The sequence below is a fragment of the Magallana gigas genome, chromosome 1, assembly GCF_963853765.1.
Source record: "Magallana gigas chromosome 1, xbMagGiga1.1, whole genome shotgun sequence".
NCBI lineage: Eukaryota > Metazoa > Mollusca > Bivalvia > Ostreida > Ostreidae > Magallana > Magallana gigas.
The window spans coordinates 48,715,793-48,738,693 of NC_088853.1; the positions used below are offsets into that span (position 1 = coordinate 48,715,793).

General features: G+C 35.1%; 2 protein-coding genes across 2 annotated transcripts; one reads left to right on the forward strand and one right to left on the reverse strand.

The window, feature by feature from the left end:
* Positions 1–9,286: 9,286 nt before the first annotated feature.
* Positions 9,287–10,042, reverse strand: LOC136276000 (protein IMPACT-like). Its single transcript, XM_066086558.1, has one exon. The coding sequence runs from the start codon at positions 10,040–10,042 to the stop codon at positions 9,287–9,289; it is 756 nt and encodes a 251-aa protein (XP_065942630.1).
* A 7,955-nt stretch (positions 10,043–17,997) lies between these two features.
* LOC136270729 (uncharacterized) lies at positions 17,998–21,338 on the forward strand. Its single transcript, XM_066069260.1, has 2 exons — positions 17,998–18,220; positions 18,744–21,338. Exon 2 carries the CDS (start codon positions 19,263–19,265, stop codon positions 21,189–21,191), a length of 1,929 nt encoding a protein of 642 aa, XP_065925332.1. The 5' UTR covers positions 17,998–18,220; positions 18,744–19,262; the 3' UTR covers positions 21,192–21,338.
* Positions 21,339–22,901: the final 1,563 nt, after the last annotated feature.

The following is a 22,901-nucleotide window of genomic DNA, read 5'->3' on the forward strand; positions in this document are numbered from 1 at the left end:
AAAGAAAAAATATTTTACACATTTGGTTTATGTTTTACATACCTTTGTGTTGGGTTAGATGAATAAATTCATTCATGTTCGCTTTGTTTGTTTGTTTGGTTTTTTTTTTTTGCTACATGTTCATTGGATTAAAAAAAGGCCCATGGGCCATATCGCTCACATGAAAAACCCCAGTTGTTCCTTGTAATATTCAATTTACATAAACAAAGGATGAATGCATTGTAATCTCACAAATTGTAGCATGGTAGTTCTCGAGAAGAAGATTTTAAAAGATGTTTCCTGTATATTTTTATGTTTAAACTATCAATTAATATTTCATATATATTTACATCTTTCAAGTACGATTCCCTCTATTTCTTAAAGAAACATAGTTACTTCAGAGCTCTATAGAAACAGCCAAACTGAAATCTACAAGCCCCGTTTATCAATTGGTTGAAATCCACAGCGGCTGAAACTGACAGAACTGAAATTGACAAACCCCTTTTATCGATTGGTCGAAGGCTACAGGGAACTGAGCAAAATCACAGACTGCACGAAATAATCATGATGATGTTAGACTCAAAGTCTCACAGGAGACGATTTGGCTGTTTCGTTTAGCTAACCTAGTGTACAATTACAGTCATTTAGTGAAATGTACTAACTTTTCATAGTCAATGTTTTAATTTGTTAAAAGAAAGATGTTAATATAAACAATGAAATGCTTTCTTTGATGATTCATGCGGGTTATGAGGGTAGCGATAATTGCTGCATGTAAAGAAAAAATTACATTACCCGCGGTATGCGGGTTATGTATTTTTTCTGCAATGTCGCTATCTTCATATCCCGAATGATTCACTATAGAAAGCATTTTATTGTTGAAATAGACAGAACTAGACATCTTAATGTAAAAAAAATAAGCATTTATTTTTTCAAAGTGCGTTAAGAGTCGTGATGTCAAAAAATGCTGGTCTACACTAATAACGCACTTTGATAAAATTTTCAAAGTGCGTTGCCACAGTGCACTCAGATCAAATCAAGTAAGGGTTTATGTGAATACCACTATATGTAAGCAATAACAAGTATAACAACTTATCACCTATAATTTAATACAAACATGTCGAGCTACATTTTGACATTTAATGATCTTATGTTTAGTTTCTAGAAATAAGAATCACATATGTAATTATGAAGTTTTGAAAACCATATTACTGTCAAAAATAAATAGACAATTACTGGCAGAGGCATGTTTAAAAATTATTCACTCCTTACATTCATTATTCAATCTTGTTTCAAAAATTATGATTTCATGTTTTGAGATAAATTGAAAAATTCACATTAAGCAAAATCAACATGTCAAAATTTTGAAAAGAAAATTTAATAAATAACTGATGAATATGTCTAATGAATACATGTACATTATTATTACTGTAATCAAATAAAAGAGGAAATTTCAGGTTGAGTTCATAATGAATGCAATTGCAAGTAATTTAACGGCAATCTCTTTTGAATAATAAAATTCTTATATTAAGGTAGTCCTATACTCGGCACTAAATGGGCTCAATCATTAAAAGCTTAGCTTTAAATGATTAGTATACATTCTAGCAATATATATACACAAAAAATATGTATGTTTACATGTTAGTTTGTTTGTTATCACCTCTCAGACGTGTGTACCCCTTTCGAAAATTATTAACAATTATGAAATTTGCCAGACGTCCGTTTTTTTCTAAAAATAATTACCAATTTTGGGAAAATTAGAACAGAACATACAAAATAGAGTATCAATATTTATTTAAGCCATATCTCATCAACACTTTTGCGCAATTGTTTGTAAGTAAGTACGCTTTATGGACCTGATGTATCAAAATAGAATACAAAAATGCAATGCTAGTATCGCGTTTTGTAATTTATTTACTTTTTCATGGACTCAAACTTAAATTCATGGTGTTTATTCTATAGATTGACATCTAAAAAAAAGATTTTGTAAAATAAATTATATGTTGACAGATTACTTTTCACGCTATAAGCTCTAAACCAAGTAGACCCTGACGAAAAAATCCGTAAAAATCACATTTTGCTACAGTTTTCTGCCTAGATCTGTCAACAATGTTAGGTATCATTTAAACACTAATTAACGATTGATTAAATTCGAAATAGCTTCTGTCTTTAAATTTAAACCGGTTTTGGTAAAAGAAAAAGAAAAATTCGGGGAGGGGGGGGGGGTCAAAACAAAGAAGATATAAGCATACCTGAGATCCTGGTTAATCAGAAACTTCGTTTTTAATTTAATTTTACAGAATCGAGTTTCTGAACATTAATCATTTCTTTTTCTTTTTTTTTTTTTAATTGGGTTTTTCATTTCACAACATATGTACATATGTAGCATAATGATGATTGTAACATTTTTATAAAAACAAATGAAATGATATGAGAGTTCACATCGATCAAAAAAACAAAAAACAGAAAAATTAAACTTATCTCTATAACTACAATTTTTCACAGATATTCTGCCAGTGGCTTTCGTATTCCTTATAATTACATCTTTTCAACAGCAAATATTTTTCAGTTAAGATTCTTTCTGTTATGACCTTTTTCAAGGCATGTATATTTGGTGTCGGATTACTTTTATATTTACATGAAAAAATATATTGCTTCACAATAAGAGCTATCAGGTTAAAAAATTTATAACTTTCTTTATTTTTGTATTTTCCAAAAAGAACTGATTGAATATCAGATGTAATCGAGATTTCAAACTGTGTAAAAATCCACTCTTCAACATCACACCACAATTCTTTTACTATATTACATTCATAAAATAAATGACTAATACTTTCTTCATCTTTTTTACAAAAGGTGCAAACAGCAGATTCTGCTTTTTTTATATTAAAAAGATATTTATTTGTAGGGACAATCCTATAAAGCATTTGATATTGCAGCCAATGTAGTTTTGATTCCTGTGTACACTTAAAAGGGAGTTCAAAAATTCTACTCCAAGAAGTTTGTGAATAGTTATAACCCTTTTCTCTCCATTTTGATATTGATGTACATATTTCTCTTTTTTTGTCTAATAATATGTTGTACATGGGTTTACAACCTTTACAAGTATTAATAAACAATAGAATATGATTAGGGACAATTGGTCCATATTGTAATGTGTTCTGTAGGTTTGGTAAGTGTATATCTTGTGTATGTAGTCTGGTTGTAACTGCAGTTCTTAAACTTGCATACTCTATGAAATTTGTCTTTGGATTAATGTGTTTCAATTCATCAAAGTTTCTAAATGTTCCATCTATATTAAGCAGATCACTAACAAAAATAAATCCTTTATTAACATAACTTTTGATAAATATTGATTTATTGTCTATGGTGATTTTGGGATTGTGCCATATATTATCATTTATAATTTGGGGTTTACTAAGTGGTGTTTGTTCAATTATTTCTAACCAGCTGAGGAGCACTTCTTTCCAAAAAGAATTTTCTAAATTTTTACATAGAAGGTACGAATAATCAGGACCATTTCTCCATATTTCAGAGATACTAATTTGCAAAATTGATTCTAAAAGCTTTACCCATTTTGTATCAGTTTTAATTAGTCTTCTCATCCAAGTAGCTTTGAGTGCTGTGATAAAATTTCCATAATCAACCATTTTGAGACCCCCATGATTATAATCTTGTATGATTGTACTTTTCTTTACTTTATAAACTTTACAGCCCCATAGGAAATGAAAAATATCATGTTCAAAAGTTTTTAGGTATTCAGTTTTTGGGTTGGGTAATGCTAGTATCAAATGATTTAGCTTTGGTATTATTAGTGTCTTGATTATCGTAATTCGACCAATTGGTGTTAATTTTCTTAACTTCCACTGATTTATCAATCTTCTAATTTCAGACAATTTTGGTAAATAATTTAATTCTTCCATTTCATCTAATGTAACTGAAAATTTGATACCTAGAAGCTCAAAATTTAAATTGTTCCAACTAAGTTTCCATCGTGAATGATGAAATACATCCTTTGAAATTTTTTTGCTACCAATCCAAACCAATTTTGTTTTTGTAAAATTTATTTTTAAGCCTGATACTTGTGCGAAAAAGTCTAAAACCCTAAGAATGCCATAATATGATTGTGGTGTACCATCCATTATAATTGATGTGTCGTCTGCATATTGAGATATTTTGTATTCTTCCCCATCAATATTTATACCTTTGATGTCTTTTTCATTTCTTATTAATATTCCTAAAATCTCAGCGCAGAGAAGAAAGAGATATGGAGATATTGGGTCACCTTGTCTACAGCCCCGTTCTGGATAAAAGTATTCTGAAATTATACCATTTTGAATCACACATGCCTTAATTCCGTTATAGAATGTTTTTATCCAATTTTTGAAGGAGGGTCCAAAATTAAAAAAATCTAGTGTTTTTGAGATAAAAATTCCATGAGATGGTGTCAAAAGCCTTTTCGAAATCAATTAACATTAAAAGGCCGGGTATGTTGTAATGCTCTGTATAATATATAAGGTCATATATAAGTCTTATATTTTCCCCAATAAATCTTCCCTTCAAAAATCCAGTCTGATCATTATTTATTAATTTATCTAGAATAGTTTTCATGCGTTCAGCTAAGCCTCCTGAAGCTAGCTTGTAAATAACATTTAGTAAAGTAATGGGACGCCAATTTTTCAGAAATTGTTTAGGTTTTCCAGATTTGGGAATGCATGTAATAACACCTAGTTTATTTATTTCTGAAAAGTTTCCTATTTGAAAAGAGTGGTTTATTGCTCTTGTGATAAATATTCCTAAGTCTCTCCAGAAGAATTTAAAGAACTCACTTGTAAAACCATCAGGGCCAGGACTTTTTTCATTTTTCATTTTCTTAAGGAAATTCAGAATTTCTGTATCAGTTAAAGGACCTTCCAGGGTATTTGACTCTTCACTATTAAGTTTAGGACACTTAATTTTTTTTAACTTTTCATGGATTAACATTAATCATTTCTATCTCTCATAGAATACATGTATTACCGTTCTAATTGCTTATTATTGCTATTGTTTACAACAGCGATGTAGAGCAAAATCAATACCGGGTGCAAAAACGCTTTGTAAAAGTCGAACCAATATTGTTATTCCGTATTATAACGTAGTGCTATACTCGGACTACTTTAAGTAGTTCTTTTCAAATAATGTGCCAAGAAAAAAAAATAATGAACAAAATTGAGAATTGAGCTATTGATAATAACTTTAATAAAGAATGCACATTAACAAACTTAAACAATGCATACATGTACATGTGAGAGAATATAGATTAATTTCCCTCACGTTTTTCATACGCATGGTTTTTTATTCTTCCGCAACATTCTACGGACGATCTCTTAACTCCAACTTGTTAAGTGGTCCAGATTTAACTAACAAGCTTCATGGAGTACTGTAAAGGTTTAGAAAGGAGAAAATAGGAGTGACAGGTGACATTGAACAAATGTTCCATTCATTCAAAATTCGAGAAGATCACATAACAGGAACTTTGTTCGCTTTATTTGGTTTCAAGACAATGATCCCACACTACCACTAACGGAATACCGGATGTGTGTTCATTTCTTTGGTAATTCACCATCTCCGGCAGTAGCAACCTATTGTTTAAGACAATGTGTTCAAGAGAGAAGAGACTGTGACCCAAGAGTATATGAATTTGTGAACCGAAATTTCTATGTCGATGATGGTCTCGTATCGTATACAGAAGATGAAGCATTGGAAATCTTACAAAGTACGCAAACTATACTTTAAGGGGAAGGGAACTTGAAATTTCATAAATTTGCGTCGAACAGTCCACAAGTCATGGATAAACTTCCTCCAGAAGATAGGGCGAAAGACTTAAAGAATGTGAATTTAGATTTTCATCATGATCAAATACCTTTACAGCGAAGTCTGGGACTCGCGTGGGATTTATAGTCGGATACGTTTACATTTCAATTCGTACCAAAAGTCGAGGACTTTCACCTACAAAGAGAGATATTCTTTCATGTTTGAACAGCCTGTATGATCCACTTGGATTTATAGCACCTGTGATTTTGCAAGGCAGATTCATATTTCGGGAAGTGATCAACTTACCTATTGGTATTGGTTGGGATGACATTGTTCCATTGAAAATTGCAAACAGATGGATAACTTGGTGTAATTGCCTGTATCATTTGTCAAACATACAAATTTTTAGAAGCATTGTTCCAACCACACTTAAAAATAGTGTTCTTACAGAGATGCATGTGTTCTAAGACGCATCAAAGAAAGCAGTTTGTGCAGTAGCTTACCTGCGTGTGATCTCCAACAAAGGACAAACTTACCATGGACTATTAACGGGAAAGTCGAAATAATCACCTCAACACAGTAACACTATTCCCAGACTAGAGTTATGTGCAGCAGTTTTATCAACAGAAATTGCATCGTGTGTGTTAAAACATATTGACACAACCATTCGTGAAGTGAAATTGTTTACAGATAGTCGCATAGTCCTTGGATACATCCATAATCAAACGATACGTTTCTATACGTACGTCGGCAATCGTGTTCAGCGTATCCGTCAACATTCAGATCCAGAACGATGGAATTATATTTCGACAAAAGACAATACTGCAGATGTCGGAAGCAGAGGAGTCCTAGCAAACGAATTAACACAAAGCCTGTGGTTTCAAGGACCTAGTTATTTACAAATTGAAAAAGAAGACTATCCACTTGTCAACCCAGATAATGACAGTGAAATCAAAAATGTGAATGTCGTATCGCAAAATTGTGTGTAGAAACGTTTGAAGTGTACAAGAAAATAGAGAAATTTTCTTCCTGGATGTCTATGGTTAGAGCCTTTACTGTTCTTAGAAGAGCTGTTAGGAAGAAGCTTAACCTACATGTACCTCCCTTGGGCACTGTGCTCATGAACCGTGCTACCGAACTATTCCTAGTGAAATTATGTCAGAATACTACATTTGCTGCTGAAATCACAAATCTTGCTGGTAACAAACCCGTACCCAAAGATAGCTGTTTATGATATCTGGATCCTTACCTTCATGATGGAATCATACGACTAGGAGGAAGAGTTCGTACTGGAGATGCTCTATCCAATAAACATTGTCCAATCATCATCCATGGGAAAACCCATCTAGCTCGCCTTCTTGTTCAACGATGTAATGAAACTATTAAAACACCAGGGGAGACATTTGACGGAAGGACTTGTTCGTTCATCTGGATATTGGGTTATTGGAGGGAAAATATTGATCTCATCAATCATACATTCGTGTGTAATCTGCAGAAAACTTAGACGTGAATTAGAACATCAGAAGATGGGAAATCTTCCGGAATGTCGTACAAGACCATCCCCTCCATTTACTTATGCTGGCGTTGACGCCTTTGGACCTTCACGTAAGACAAGGGGCGGATCAGTGAACAGTAAACGTTGGGGAATTTTATTCACATGCCTGACATGTCGTGCCGTGCATTTTGCACCAGTAGAAGATATGTCATCACCTTCTTTTATTTATGCTTTGAGAAGATTTGTAGCCATTGGGGAAAAGTAGCAGAATTCCGTTCTGATAGAGGGACAAATTCTGTTGGTAGCACAGATGCTCTAGGGATTGCTGCAGTCAACGTAGAAAGTTTATCGATGAAAAATGTTCTTACCAACAGTGGATGTACTCGGATCTTCAACCCTCCCCATTCTTCCCATATGGGAGGAGTGTGGGAGAGGATGATTGGAATGACGCGACGCATATTGGACTCTATGTTCCTTAAGGAATCAAAGAAAAATCTTATCCATGACGTATTTTTCTTACCAACAGTGGATTTACTTGGATCTTCAACCCTCCCCAATTCTTCCCAAATGGGAGGAGTGTGGGAGAGGATGACTGGAATGACGCGACGCATATTGGACTCTATGTTCCTTAAGGAATCAAAGAAAAATCTTACCCATGACGTATTGAACACCCTCATGGCGGAAGTTGCAGCAATCATAAACAGCCGACCTATAGTGCCTGTATCAACAGACCCATCTCAACCCTCTGTGTTATCTCCATACACTCTATTAACACAGAAGACCGAATTGGACGTTGGACCTTTTACACATTTCGATATTAAGGACATGTATAAATCTCATTGGAAATATTTCCAGATCTTGGCTAACCAATTCTGGAAAAACTGGCATTCCCAATATCTACAGTTGTTGCAGTCTAGACGGAAATGGATAGACCCTCGAAACAATCTTTTTTTTTCCTTGATCCTTGTTGTCCATTGGATTTAACTATAATCATTGCCCCAGTGTGGCAGAAGAAAAGAAAGATATCAACTAATGAAAAGTAATATGGAAAGAAATGTGCAGGCATGTCTTGGTGAAATTGGCGTCGAGATTAACCCCAAATAACCACTGCATTGATCATAGTAATCAATTTGAAATAAAAGTATCGTTATATAACAACTAGATTCAGTTCGGGTGTAGGTGATGCCATAGGCACGCTCATATGTCTAAAATAAAAAAGATATATTATTTAATTTGCTGTATGGTCCCTTTTTAAAAGTGCCTCTTTTGTGTATAGCTTAACTCGGGATATTTACAACAGTAAATTGAATTTTCTTGGGTAAGATACAGGACAACGAGAAAATGTAAACATTAAAGAGAGTACGTATAGCCCCCTACTGTGTTTTGTGGGAAAAAAAGACAAGGAATAAGGAAACATTACTACCTTCTACAGAAACCATTTCCATGAATATCCATATTCGTAACCGGATATAAACACATGCTACGTAACATCCAAACTCAATGCTCCAGCGTAGTGGATAAATAAATTCCGGAATATTGTATAACTTTTTCAAAATAAATAAAGGAAAAAAGATGAAATGGTTTACAAAAAGATCATAAATAACAAATTAGGAAAAAATAAAACAATATTATGATTGAAATATTCGTGCATCGTATATTGAAAAAAAGCCGAACTTTTGGGGCACATAGTAGACACGAAGTACATATACTGATGAACCCAGGAATTGTAAATCTCCTGGAGAGTAAGTACGGTAAAGACGAAAAAAATGGGGTGATATATAAAATAAATACATAAATAAATAAATTTATTAAAAAAAAACAAAGCTAATGAGAAAAAAGGAACACATATGAGGTACTTCACATTTCATATATAGAAAAAAGCTTAAGTTTCCGTGCACTTAGTAATTACCTACATCTTCATATAAACAGATACAACATTTGAGCGTTTTTAAGAAAAATTAACCGTTTAACTGGGAATGGTTAAACACAAATACAGTGAGCATGTCACGTTCGGGTTTATATTCAGCCTTTGTTGAGCAAGTTTTTCACAGCACTGAGACCAACATCGCATATGTGGGTGAAACGACGGGGTCCAAGTTTGTTTCCACTGTACCATCTCGATACGACAACTAGCGCGTTTTTTATTTCGTTATCGACCAGTGTTCGTAATAGTTGTCTACCTGCTCCATGCTCCCCATCATCATTCGAACCTTCGTGGATCGCGCCGTCTTGTCCTTCGAATCGGTAGGCGTACACGTTATTGGTAGCACTCGGTACTCCTTCCAGTCTCATGACTTCGACCAATGATCGTCTGACCTGTTTGTACGATGTGGCGTCGGTGGCGTGACCGGTGAAGCGGATCCCGTTATCTTCTACAGAGTTACCAGCACTGAACACGGTTTTTACCTCTTCCCCTGAAATAACTTCATCGGCGATGGGTCTGGGTCTAAGTTTGTCCCTATATACCGAGTTACTCTTGGTGAATACTAATTTGTCTCCTTTTATTCTGGTGTCTATGTTGCGCTCTGCATACTTTTGCTGTATATTATAAAGCTGTTTCCTTTTTTCGCGCATTTCTTCAGGAAGTTGCTGTGCAACGCGGACACTTGATTTGTTTTCCTTCAGAACTTTTATGTTTTTCATAACTGTATCTTTACTTTGTTTGTCGGCAAACTGGATAAGTATAGGTCTGGGGAATTTTCTGCGGGAATCAAAGCTTCCCATTCTGTGCAGTTTCTCGATGCGCAGATTATTTACCACCGTTTCGTCTATTCCCATATCTTGTATAAATACATTTTTTAAAATCAATGGTAATTTCTCAGGATTTGTCTTGTTCGGGAGCCTTTTCTTCTACACCGTTAACTATAACATTGTTATCCATCGATCGTGATTGCAGTTCTAGAATCTGGGAATTTTGGGTATTAACTTGGGATTCTAGTCGAACGACATAGTCTCTTAACATTGCCATCTCTCGTTCCATTTTTTTTGTGTATTTGGTCAACCTCTGTAATTGTGTATAAAGTGTCATTTGCTTGTTCTTGTACGCACTCTAATCTGTCATTTATTCCATCTTTTGATCTTATTTCTTTCGTTATTTCATCTATGTGTCGTCCCTGGCTATCTAATCGTAACATAAAATTAGCTAAGGTATTTTGAATGTTAGCAATGCCATTCATAATGTCCCTGATCTGAAAATCGTGTACTTTCTCGTGTTCCCCTTTTGACTAACTGGAATTTTCACCTGTTTCCATTGTATCAAGAGGACGTTTCTTTGTCTCAGGCATTTAAAGCCTTTGACGCTTAACGTGTACACTAGTAAGTTACAAAGTTGTATGGATGAGTTATGTTCACTGTTGTTTACCGTTGTACTGACCAAGCGCACTGAACTCAGGATTTAGAATATCATCAATCAGAGTTATGAAATAGCGACAATTCATCCACAAACCACTATCAAAGTGTACTTACATATGTTTAGCTAAGATTTTTCACACTAAGTCCATTATATTCTGTATTTTTGGTAGAATCTCTCTGCCGGAAAAATCACTGCCCTACATGTTCACGCATGCGCACAACCCTCGAAACAATCTTGCTGAAGGCGACGTCATACTATTGAAAGACCAAGACTCTCCCAGAAATGAATGGCCGATGGGTATCGTACAGCGTGTCTTCCCCAGTGAAGATGGACGAGTGCATAAAATCGAGATACGTGTCATAAAAAATGGCCGTGTCGTTACATATGTGAGACCACTTACAGAGACTGTTCTGCTGTTTGTACCGTAAGAATGTTTGCGATGTTGGACATCACAGGCGGGGAGTGTACCGTTACACGGCTTATTTTGTATATTTATCCGTTTTTGTCCGTGTTGTGAAATTTGTGTATGTTCCGTTTATATCCGTTTGTTGTGATTTGTGGAACTCAAGTGTGTCTCGTGCGGTTCGTGAGGAAACACAGTAGAAACATCAGTGACTGTCAATCTTTTTCATGTTTTAGACCACAATGGAGTAAGTTAATTAACTTTAATAAGTTTAATAATAATGAAAATTCATAATTGTACATTCTGATTATTCTAAGCCTATACATTTTGACTATTTCTATTATCTTTAAAAGAAAACATTTGAGGTCGTTGTCATGTCATGTGCTTATTGTTCGTCTTTGTTTTGTTGTAGTTATGACCACTGTCTATTATCTAAAAAAACTATTTAAAAAAAACGATTGTAGAATCTTTACAGTGTGTTTTAGCACAAATCGGTTAGTTTGACCACATAGAAAAAGTAGTGACCTAGATTATTCGTGCGCTTCTTTGACCTCGATCTTGACGCATAACGATTTTATGCAGGAATAACAGCAGATTGCGCCACAGTGTAAAGCGAAAAGATTTGCAAGACTAATTGTATTATTCAAAAATATCTTGCATTGAAAATTTATACCGTTTTATAAAATAATTTAAAACAAAAAATGTAAAATGAATTCTCGTGAATATTTCTCTTTATTCGAATTAATTCAGTCGATTTTTAATGTATGTGCATATCGTCTGCTTACTGCTATAACTATCTACTGTAATCGAAGATAGCAGAATTTTCCAAGTCGATAAATGTTAAAAAAAGGAAACCCAATTGGACAACGGACGAGTGTAAATACCTTAATCAGTCGGTTGGTGGAAGAAAACAAAGACGTTCTTCGTGCAAAATTCGGGTCGGGGGTCACTACTATTCGAAAAACGAAGGCATGGCAGAAGATATCATTTTCGATCAGTTCTACTTCTTATACAAACGGTTCGGTGGAGTAGGTTAAAGAGAAATGGCACTACATACAAATGCAAGGTAAGGCAGATCTTTCTGATGCTCGTAGAAGCATGAAAATGACAGGGACGGGTATTTTCTTTTCTTAACTCTTTATCTGAGCATGAAAAGCAAACACACGGAAACAAACAATACTGTCTCAAGTTATTGCTTCTATCGCTCGGTATGGATGAACGTTTAAACATGATATGATCATGCACATGTCGAGTAGTGCCGTTATCGAGCCCCCACCCCCACGCACAACCAAGCGAAATAATCAACTGTAGGTTGGTGATAGAAAAATATATCGGTATAAAGTTAAAACTTACTTTAATTAATTTTTCATATTTATTTAATGTCCATGTGTTATCTGAGCTGAGATAACATCAGCATTTCTGGAATACCTGGTGCAGTCGATACAACCTTCTTAATGCTCGACAATGAACAGAAGAAAAAATACTGACGCAAGCGTCAAATGGACCGCAAAAACATAATTGATATATGAATCATCATTGGTTATTTACCAAATAAAAAACACCACAAAGAAGAAAATATCGAGTTGGTTGTACTATTAATCTTTATGGTAAATTTCAATATATTTTTCAACAACACGTTTTGAAGTTTAATGTCTTATTATTATTATTAAGAATCGTGATCGTCACTGTTAGCATTTCTAACGGTATTTGTATGACCATTGCCATAGTATGAAGTAATGGAGAACACATTGATTTGTACATTATTCTAATACAAAGTTAAACTCATCATTATTCTCTTGGAGATTATGTATTTCAACCCAAGTTTTATTTTTTCTTGCACTGTATTTAATCATGTAAGATCATATGATCATCAGGTAGAAACTGCACAATTCTGAAGGTAAAAAATAAGCTGGATAATTTTTTTCCTAAATGGAATCATAAATCTTATCTACACTTCAGTTGATGAAGATAAACATGCTTTTTAATAGCATGAGGTTCTCAAAAGTATTGAAAATAAATCAGGTCAGCTCCAATTTTCAGGTCTTTCCTAATTGATTTGGACGTCTTTTTATGAAATTTTTCTACCACATTTCACATGGAGATATTATAATTATAAATACACACACAAAGTCATTTTATTTGACACAGAACAAAGAAATTTAAATATATCATTTATTAAAGAAATTCATGTCATTCAGGTCTTTAGTATTTTAGGTCTTTAGAATGTCTCATATACCGATCCCGATACATAGAAAAACTCTAAAATTTTCCGAATAGATTATAGGCTCGGTAAAATTGCGCCTAACAAGACATTCTATGACCCACTATACATTTCCGAGTAAAACCAAAAAAATTATATTTTTTAAAGGCATAAAACATATTTCTACATGCAAATTTACATTTAATTTATAAAAGTAAGCATGATATTAATTCTACATTTAAAAAAAAATATCCTGGGGAAACGCAGTTACAATATCTATATGTATATGAAAAAACGGACTGCCTTCCGGCGGCGTTTAACAATACAGCTAATATAGCGTTTGTTTGATGTATTATATGCTAACTTTCACGACTTGCATGAATGGGGCGGGGGCGACATATGTCGTTGGATTGGAATGATTTTAAAGCATCCCTGTGATCCATAAAATATAAGATCAAAAACTTTTTAAAGAAAAAATTAAATACAAATTTATTATTGCTTTGCAGCATGAGAATGGTTGAATAGCGGCCTAGTGCAGTGGCCCAAGATCTCCAAATATTAAACACCACGGAAAGCGGTGACGGGCAGATTAGTTTCGTTACCCTCCCTGCACAGAATTGCAATACATGTAGCTGCATCATCGATTCCTGTATGGATGACCTACTGAAGAGAAAATTAGAACTGGAAAAAGAAAACTTTCACGCTCAAAAATATACATGTACTTGTCAAACTCCAGATAGAGAGGCTACAGAACGACTCAGAGTGATGGACGTGTTGGATATTTCACATGATCTAATATGAATTACATAGTATTTCAAAATATTCTTTTATTTTATTGAATACTGAGAAAATATTTATTATAAATGTTGAATACGAAGTTTAAAGTTTTCTACGATAATTAAAAGTGAACATTCATGCTGTTAGCTTTCATGCTATATAAACTCTTCAAAAAAGAAACGCAAAGCATATTTTTTTTTCTTGAAAATAATTTTTAAACACTGTGCAGTATAAAGTATATTTTTCCAAAAATTGATGATAAAAGACTGTTTTCAATTCAAACTGATTATTTTGATTAAAGGTCATTTAAAAGGACTGTCCTGAATTCTGGTCAAATTTGTACTCAGTCGCTTTTCACGAAAAGCAAATTTAAATCGACAAATTTTCGATGTGAAAATCGGTTCTTTCTTTGAGCCGTAGACTCGCACATTTTGCCACGTCTAAATGAAGCCCAGCGCAACAATGCTATTGGTAGATTCGAAGCAGGTGAATCTCGGACAGCTGTAGCGAGGGTCTTTAATGTAAACAAGGGTAACATTTCTCATCTTTGGAATAGGTTTCGAGAGCATGGGTCACTCCGTGACCTTCACAGGTCAGGGCGACCAAGGGTCACCGCTGCTGCTCAAGACCGCTACATCAGGTTACAGCATTTGCGTGGACGATTCAGAACAGCAACCTCAACTGCTTCATCCATTCCTGGAGGGCGTAGGCTCTCCGATCAAACTGTCGGAAACCGACTACGATATGCTGGTATCCGAGCAAGACGTCCTGTAAGAGCTGTTGATTTGAACCGGCGACATCGTCAGAACAGGCTTCATTGGTCCCGCACGCATTGAGTGTGGCCACAGCAGCGCTGGAACACCGTTTGGTCCAGTGATGGATCAAGGTTCTTGTTGCACAGTACAGTTGGTCGAGCAAAGGTCTATACGACGACATGAACATTTTGCGGCTAATTGTCCGGTTCCGCAATGAGTATTTTACGTGAAATATCGTTTTCGGTTTTGAATTTTATAAAGTGCTATTTACTTCCGGGGAGTTCACGCTCAAATGCACAGAAAATACAGATAAGGGTTTGTTTATTTAGTGACCTTTGCAGCAAGTTATTAATAGATACAGGTGAAAACACACTGTGTCCCCTATTTAGAAGTACTTATCTAAGTAAAAATAATAATTATTATTTATTATAGATTCTGAAACCCATATGAGAAAAAATGTGTATTTTTTCTCTATAGGATGGGTAAAAAATATTGCTGTATTCCCTTGTGTCATAACACCTCCGATTCAATTCTGGAAGAGGGTTCCAAAGTAATTCTTCACAGATTCCCTGTGTCCTAGAAAAAGCTCAAATTAAATGTCAATGGATAAGCAAAGTTAAAACAGTGAGGGCTAATTTTGTTCTTAGTGACAGTTCAAGAATATGTAGTGTGCATTTTGAAGGCACATTCACAGATGAATCTGTACCAACTGTACTTCCATCAAAACCAGTAAAACAAACATAGGAAAGAAGACCACTAACAAGACGGACAGATTTTAACAGCAACATACCGTAAATACTACTGTGTCTGAGTCCAGTGATACTGCATGTATGACTTAAACCTCTGAACTTTCTTTATCTCTAAACAATATTGAAGATGAATCTGTGATTAAAATTTCACCGGAACAAAATTGTTTAGCTGTATCATCAAAGACTGCTAATAAGTACATGTACACAGTTTTACAGCAATGAAGTGGGAGTACAAGTAGGTCTTTCTTTCTCCATAACCAGCGTGTGATTTACCTATAATGATCTATGAGGACATCAAGGACAGTGATGAAAAGGTTCGATTTATGCAGGGTTTCCATCATTTCAAGTATTCTGGATGTTCCTCTTGACACTTCTTAAACATAGTGCAGAGAAACTAAACTATTGGGATGGTGAAAGACGGTTTATGGGGGACAAACAATATCATCAAGAGGGCCATCAAAACCAGGAAAGAGAAGATTCCTTCGACCAATTGATGAATTTCTACTTACATGCATGAGACTCAGACTTGGACTGAACCAAGAACATTAAGCCGATATTTTTAGAATATCAAAAACTATTGTTTCTAGAATATTGAACACTTGGGTTAATTTTATACATGACCATAGTAAGGGTTTGAAAGCATGGCTACAAGAGAACAAATACTTGCTAATTTATCGAGACATTTTAATAATCATTCAGATACTCGTATAGTTGTTGAGTTTTTCTACAAAGGCTATCTTCTCTTGTATCTCAGTGGTTAACATGGTCCGAGTATAAGCACCATAACACCTTTAAGATACTCATAGGAGTTACCCCAAATGTAATGGTATCATTTTTATCGAGATTATGGAGAGGGAATGCATCTGATAGGCATATTGTACAGAATGATGTTTAATACCAAAATTGTCACCTGGTGATGTTATTATGGCAGACAAAGATTTTACCATAGATGATCTACACCAGCAAATATTGGTTTAAATGTACCCCCTAGAGTGTCAACAAAGAGTCAAATGTCCTTATCAGAATTTTTTAAAACTGCTCATATTGCCTCGGCTAGAATACTTGTCGAAAGGAAAATGGAGCAAGTGAAAAATTTTCAAATATTACATTCAGTGTTACCACTTTCATGGGCTCATCTTGCTGAGCAAATAATAGTTACATGTGTATCATTGACCAACTTATTACAACCTCTTCTACAGTAAAACTAAAGTAATTGTATCAATCTGACAAAAACATCAATATTTATATTGAGTTCTGAATACTGAATTTTCTTTTTTACGAGTTGTTGAATTTTAACCCAGTGACTATCCTTTGCTTGCTAAATATACTGGTTATTTATTTGTTATTTACTTGCTTTGAAAACTGTTTGAACAAGCATTCTGAGAGTATTGCATAAGCATTACACGTCCCCTACCGGTTTGTATAATTTTATGAAAGCTTCGACGCATACATCTATTTCAAAACCATTATAAACGATGCACTGTAATGCAGAATATCATTTCTTACCGTCTCCTGTTCCCTGAATCAACAGACTTTAATCCGATAACGAACCCGATTGTAATAATACAAAAAAAACCCATATATTAAATTTACAACACAATGCTTGACATTATTTTCCAGATTTAACTTATTTGTTTGAAACAATAAAAGGAATGGTACAAGTAAATCACGATATTATTACTGACTACATACTTTCCTCGTTTATTCAGTACACACCGAACCCGATAACGAACCCGAACATAAAAAAAATGGAATATAAAAAAATTAAATTTCTCGAAAATATGTCAACCAGACGTTACAAAAGTGTAAACTTGATCTGTAGTTTGACATTTTGAAGCTGTTCAGCAAATTTCATATTATTCCTCAAACGCATAAAGAAAAAAAAGTGTGGAAAACTGAAGTGGGACAGACAGACGGACGGACAGACAGACGGACTGACGGATGCAGAGGAAAGCATAAGTCCCCTCCGGTGATAACCGGTAGGGGACTAATAAATAAAGCCACCAAAAAGTGATTAAAAAAACGATTTAATATACATTTTGATTGTTGGTTTTCATGATGGCTAAATGACACAGTCGGTATAAAGAAATACCACGCCTTACTCTACTGGTAAATAGCTCAGGTTGGATTCCATTCAACTACAATTCTTTTAATCATGGCAACATTTTCTCCCACATTGCATTCTCTAAACACTTATTCCTTTCTTTGTCCATACAACAAAGTCTACCCATTCCAGTTCATAGACAGCTAATTGGTCTTGTATTCGATACATATTATTATGATGTCCTTTAAGGAACAATTCTCCATTGCTTTCCGTACAAAAAATTGTCATCCTTTCCACATTCCATAGCCAAGGCACTTCACTTCTTTCAGAGCCATATGGACACTTAACTTCAATTTATCCAGTTCCACAATCCTCACAAATGACAAAGTCATCAATACTTGCTCCTAAGTACGGATATTTTGGATTGACAAGAAGACCTCTGGATTCAATCTGTAGGGTAGACTGATCTAGAGTCGGACATGATCTAGAGTCGGACAACTTTAGAGCTAATTCGAAAAAATTTCGGGCAATAAATGCATCCTCAACTATGACTGACTTAATAAACACATATCAAACTTTTGAGAGTTATCTTTCTTTCTTTGATGACGATATCGCTGTCTTTATGACGCTTGACCTTCAAAAGTACAGAGCACCGGGAAATTCGAAGATCCGCCAGGTAATATTTTGATTGATAGACGCTATTAAACTTTGCTCAACGGGTAAAGATAATCAATTTAAATGGTTTTGATGCAAAAATATCATACATTTAGTGTTTTGAAATCAGAATATTTACAATTTTTCTAAGATATTTTATTTTGTTTTCATAAAATCAAGTTCAGAGGCAATGGCCAAATGTGATCTTAAGTCGGACACTAAAAATCAGGAATTTGATGTAAAGTCGGACACTGTCCGACTTCATATCAAATTAAAAAATTACAAGAAAAAATTGTTTGGAGAATATGAAGTTAATTTAGCCTGTGTTAAACTCGTTTTACATAGAAAATTTAAAGATTAAATTCTTCTAAAAAATAATTAAATTTACACGTATAAAGAGAAAGACGTAAAGAGACTCGGTTAATACTGATTTATTGGTGGAAAGTGAAAAAGTTCAAATGCATGTATTTACTTTTTTGTATTGACTGAAAAATATGTAGGTTAGAGAAAGTATTTCACATGCATCTTAAATATTAAAATTTCAGAGTTATGAAAAACGTTATCATAAGAAATATTTTTGCTGTTGGCATGCATCACTGGGGGCCTCGAGAAATGCCAATAGACGTGGTTCATTATTGTAAATGGGAGCCCAACAACCCGAAGGACGAATGCGCTGTGGCCATTTATGCAGATTCCGAGTGTAGGAGAAGAGTGGCCTACTTCAGACGGGAAGACAGCACCGTCCTTCATACGCTCTTCAAAGAACACCTCTTGGAGGGCCCGTGTTATGTGAAAGCCAAACACCCAGTGTCAAAATTTTCTATCCAAAAAGGGCCAATGCAAAGCATTTCAATTGGATTTAAATGTTGCGATGCAAAAGTTGAAGTTATAAGAAATATGACAGAAAGATTTGAAACGAGAATTTACTAAGCATTTCATCCAAATGTATATTGAAATCATTCACCATACTCTCCAAACAATTTTTTCAAATAAAATAAAATTGTAAAATTAAGTCAGTCTGGTTTTTTCTTTACAGAATAATTTTCACTGAGTTTTACCAAAATATGCCAAAAGCTTACACAGACTCAGCAATGAGTGCTGCTGTTGCAGATGTTAAATTCCACAATCTTTCAATAAGAAAAGCTGCTGAAAAATATAAAGTACCCAAATCCTCCCTGAGTGATCGAATTACCGGGAAAATCCCCGAGGGTGCTAGTTGGGGTAAGAAACCCATGTTTACAGAAAATGAAGAATCTGAAATGGTAGACGTGGCTATAAAGAGGGCGAATATGGGGATTGGATTCAGCAAACCCAACTTTTTTCGGTTTGCGGGGGCCGTAGCAAAAGCTAAAGGCGTGGCACTTAAAAGCGGCAGGCCGTCAGACATGTGGTGGAGAAGAATGAAAAAAAGACATCCAGAGTTTTCCCTAAGGTCTCCTGAGGCTACAAGTACGGTGCGACACAATGCCATGTCTAGAGATCGCCTTAATCGTTATTTCAAAGCACTTGGAGAAATTGTTTTATCGCCGAACTTCCATGACCAGCCATCCAAAATATGGAACATGGATGAGACAGGAATTAATTTGGCTCATAAACCAACCAAAGTAATTGCCAAGAAAGGAATCAAAACTTTACACGGAAAAACTTCGTCCTCTCGTGAGCTCATCACAGTAATTGCATGCGCGAATGCAGGCGGTGGTTTTCTACCACCCCATTTCGTATTCCCGGGAAAAACGAAAAGAAAACTGGAAAGCTACGACTTTGAAGTTGCTACAACGCAAACATCACCAATCAGAGGTGCAAATTTCTCTGTATCTGATTCTGGTTGGACGAAAGATGGGATTGCCAGACTCTGGTTCACAAATACTTTTTTAAGGAACATTGGACCGTCACGACCGCAGCTATTAATTTGCGACGGGCATGGGTCTCACAACAATGTTGAGTTTCTTGAACTTGCAAAAGAAAATGACATCATTGTTGTGGAACTTCCAAGCCACACCAGTCAGTGGACACAACCACTCGACCGATCGGTGTTTAAGTCCTTAAAATGTCACTGGAACACAACAGTAGACAACTTTATCAGAGAAACAGGGGTTTCTCTCGGTAATAAACAATTTCTCAAACTTTTCAGCGTTGCTTGGCAAAAATCATTCATGCCTTCGACAATAAGAAATGGTTTTGCAGCTACAGGCATCTATCCTTTCAACTCCGATGTAATTCCAAATGAAGCTTATGCTCCAAACCTCTGCGTTGAATCAGGCCACCCGGAAACCTTTATTTCAACAGCGATTTCATCAGGAGCCACAACTGGCTCAGAGTCTGTGGTTACTGATGAAATCGCTGAATTGGCTTCTTTTCAAACTGAAGACGAATGCCATTTAGAATGCCATTTAGCACAAGAGGAGGAACCACTGCTTGATTTACTATGCGCATCCACTCCCTGCCTCGATGATAGCAATGAGATCACAACTTGTTCAAACAGGGATGCTCTCGCTATTATTGAGAGTACTCTTACACACGATCAAAAACTGATGTTTTCAGCAGCACTCATTTCAGGGGGGAAAACCAAACTTGATCAAGATCCTTTATACCAAAGTTGGAAACATTATACACAACTACTGTCAGCCGATGATGTTCTCCCAACTACCCTGACAACAGATAAACAAAATGTTTTGGAAAAATCACCCACTGAGTTTGCAAGAAACGCAACATCAGCACAGGATGTTGCAGATGATATTTTCCCGATCCCTAGACCTGTATCGACACAATCAACGAAAAAAAGAGCAAATGAATATTTTGTTCTTACTGCTGATGAGATTTTAATTCAAAAAAGACAAGCAGTAGAACTTAAAGCACAAGTGGCAGCGATAAGGGAGAAAAAGCGCAAAGAACGTGAAGAAAAAAAGATGGAGAAACTACAGAAAAAAGCCATTGTCCAAAATAGAAAGAAGGGCTCCGCAACTACAAACAAGAACTTAATCGATATGCTATGATATGTTTTTTACCATGACCCGCCGTTTTTAATGCATCGAATTAAATAATGAAATAGATTGTACAAAGTAAACATGCGTTCAAGGTTTAACGTATTTTGTGTTTTGGTTTTTGATAATTTTATTAGTGCTCTCTCTCTCTCTCTCTCTCTCTCTCTCTCTCTCTCTCTCTCACTCATTATAACAATGTCAACAATGGGTATGCACTTGCAAGAAAACTCTGGAAAAACACATATAAAGGTCGGTCTCTCTCTCTCTCTCTCTCTCTCTCTCTCTCTCTCTCTCTCTCTCTCATTGATTTTTACGGTTTCAAATTGGAACCACTTTCTTTTTATACATTTAAGGTTACATAGCGAACAACTAAGCGATATAATGCAATGCAATCACTGTTGTCCTTGAGAACCCCCCCCCCCCCCCCAAAAAAAAATACACTTTATTATGACCATCGGGGTATTTCACTTTCTTATAAACTTCTAAATATTTAACAAAGTTATATCCAAAAAAAGTAATCCCATTTCATGACACTGAGAATAACTACTTATATTTACACGCTAACCCTTGTTTGTTTAGAATAAATAATTTTATATACAAGTGTTATGAATAATATACTCAGATTAATTAAGGTGGTATGGGACAGCTGTCGATATTAATGTGGATCAAAGTACATTATAATTATAATACTTTTCCCGGTTTAGAATCTTACAATTTTACAATATTTAACCAAAAAAAATACGTATTAAAAAATTCTGGAGAGGTAAAAATTTTAATATCCCCAGCGGGATTCGAACTCATGATGACAGTTTTGTAGTGAACCTATAACCCACTGATCTATATTTCGGGAAAGAAACTATTGATAATTACACTCGATTGTATTGCTTTTTTCGGTAGGTAGTACACGGAGGTGTTCCATACCATTTTATGCACTTTTTAGTATAATTTTCATTAAGTTTAGAATTAAGTTTATTAATAGACATGATGCATCACTGCGCATGCAATCAACTTTAAAATACCAATATCTAATCTTATGTCCGACTTAAAATCATGTGTCCGACTTACGAACGAATGTGTCCGACTTACGAACGAATATGACTGTTGTTGGTAAGTCACATCACTAGGCATTTTGAGATAAAATATCGAGGTGTTCCGAAGATATCAAGTAGACAATTTCAAGCTCTTTCGGACTATACCCTATACCTTATGGTACGCAATTGGATGCGATCCGCAAACATCTGGGAAAATGAAGGGTGTCCGACTCTAGATCAGTCTACCCTACCGTTTTGCATTTTTCCATGTGTTTTTGAGCATAATGTTCTACGGCCACAGATTCATATTTACGTCCATATTGTATGCTCCTAACAGTTTCTGGGATTGTTATGTATCCTCGAATTTTTTTCACAAGATTGTTTGGTTTATTAGATGTACGTTTCACAACCTCGCCCATAACTGAGGCAGTAATAAGACAACTTCTCGCCTCTCTCCAATTTTTGATAGTTTGTTGGCCCCTTGTTCCCTTTTCCAAATTCTGACATACTTCATTAGTAAGCTTTCAGACTGAGATTCCGCCACTTTCCAGTTTTAGCTCATCTAATGATGGATTGGTTTCATTTTCTATTTCCGAATCTGATGACATGTCTAAAATGAAAAAGTACATTTTGGGTACAACATATAAAATGATATTTCATTATCTTGAAATATGATTGAGAGAAAATTTGA

Bases quoted from the DNA above. Each gene is read 5' to 3' on its own strand.
- LOC136276000 (XM_066086558.1), bottom strand. From the start codon at position 10,042: ATGGGAATAGACGAAACGGTGGTAAATAATCTGCGCATCGAGAAACTG.
- LOC136270729 (XM_066069260.1), top strand. From the start codon at position 19,263: ATGCCAAAAGCTTACACAGACTCAGCAATGAGTGCTGCTGTTGCAGAT.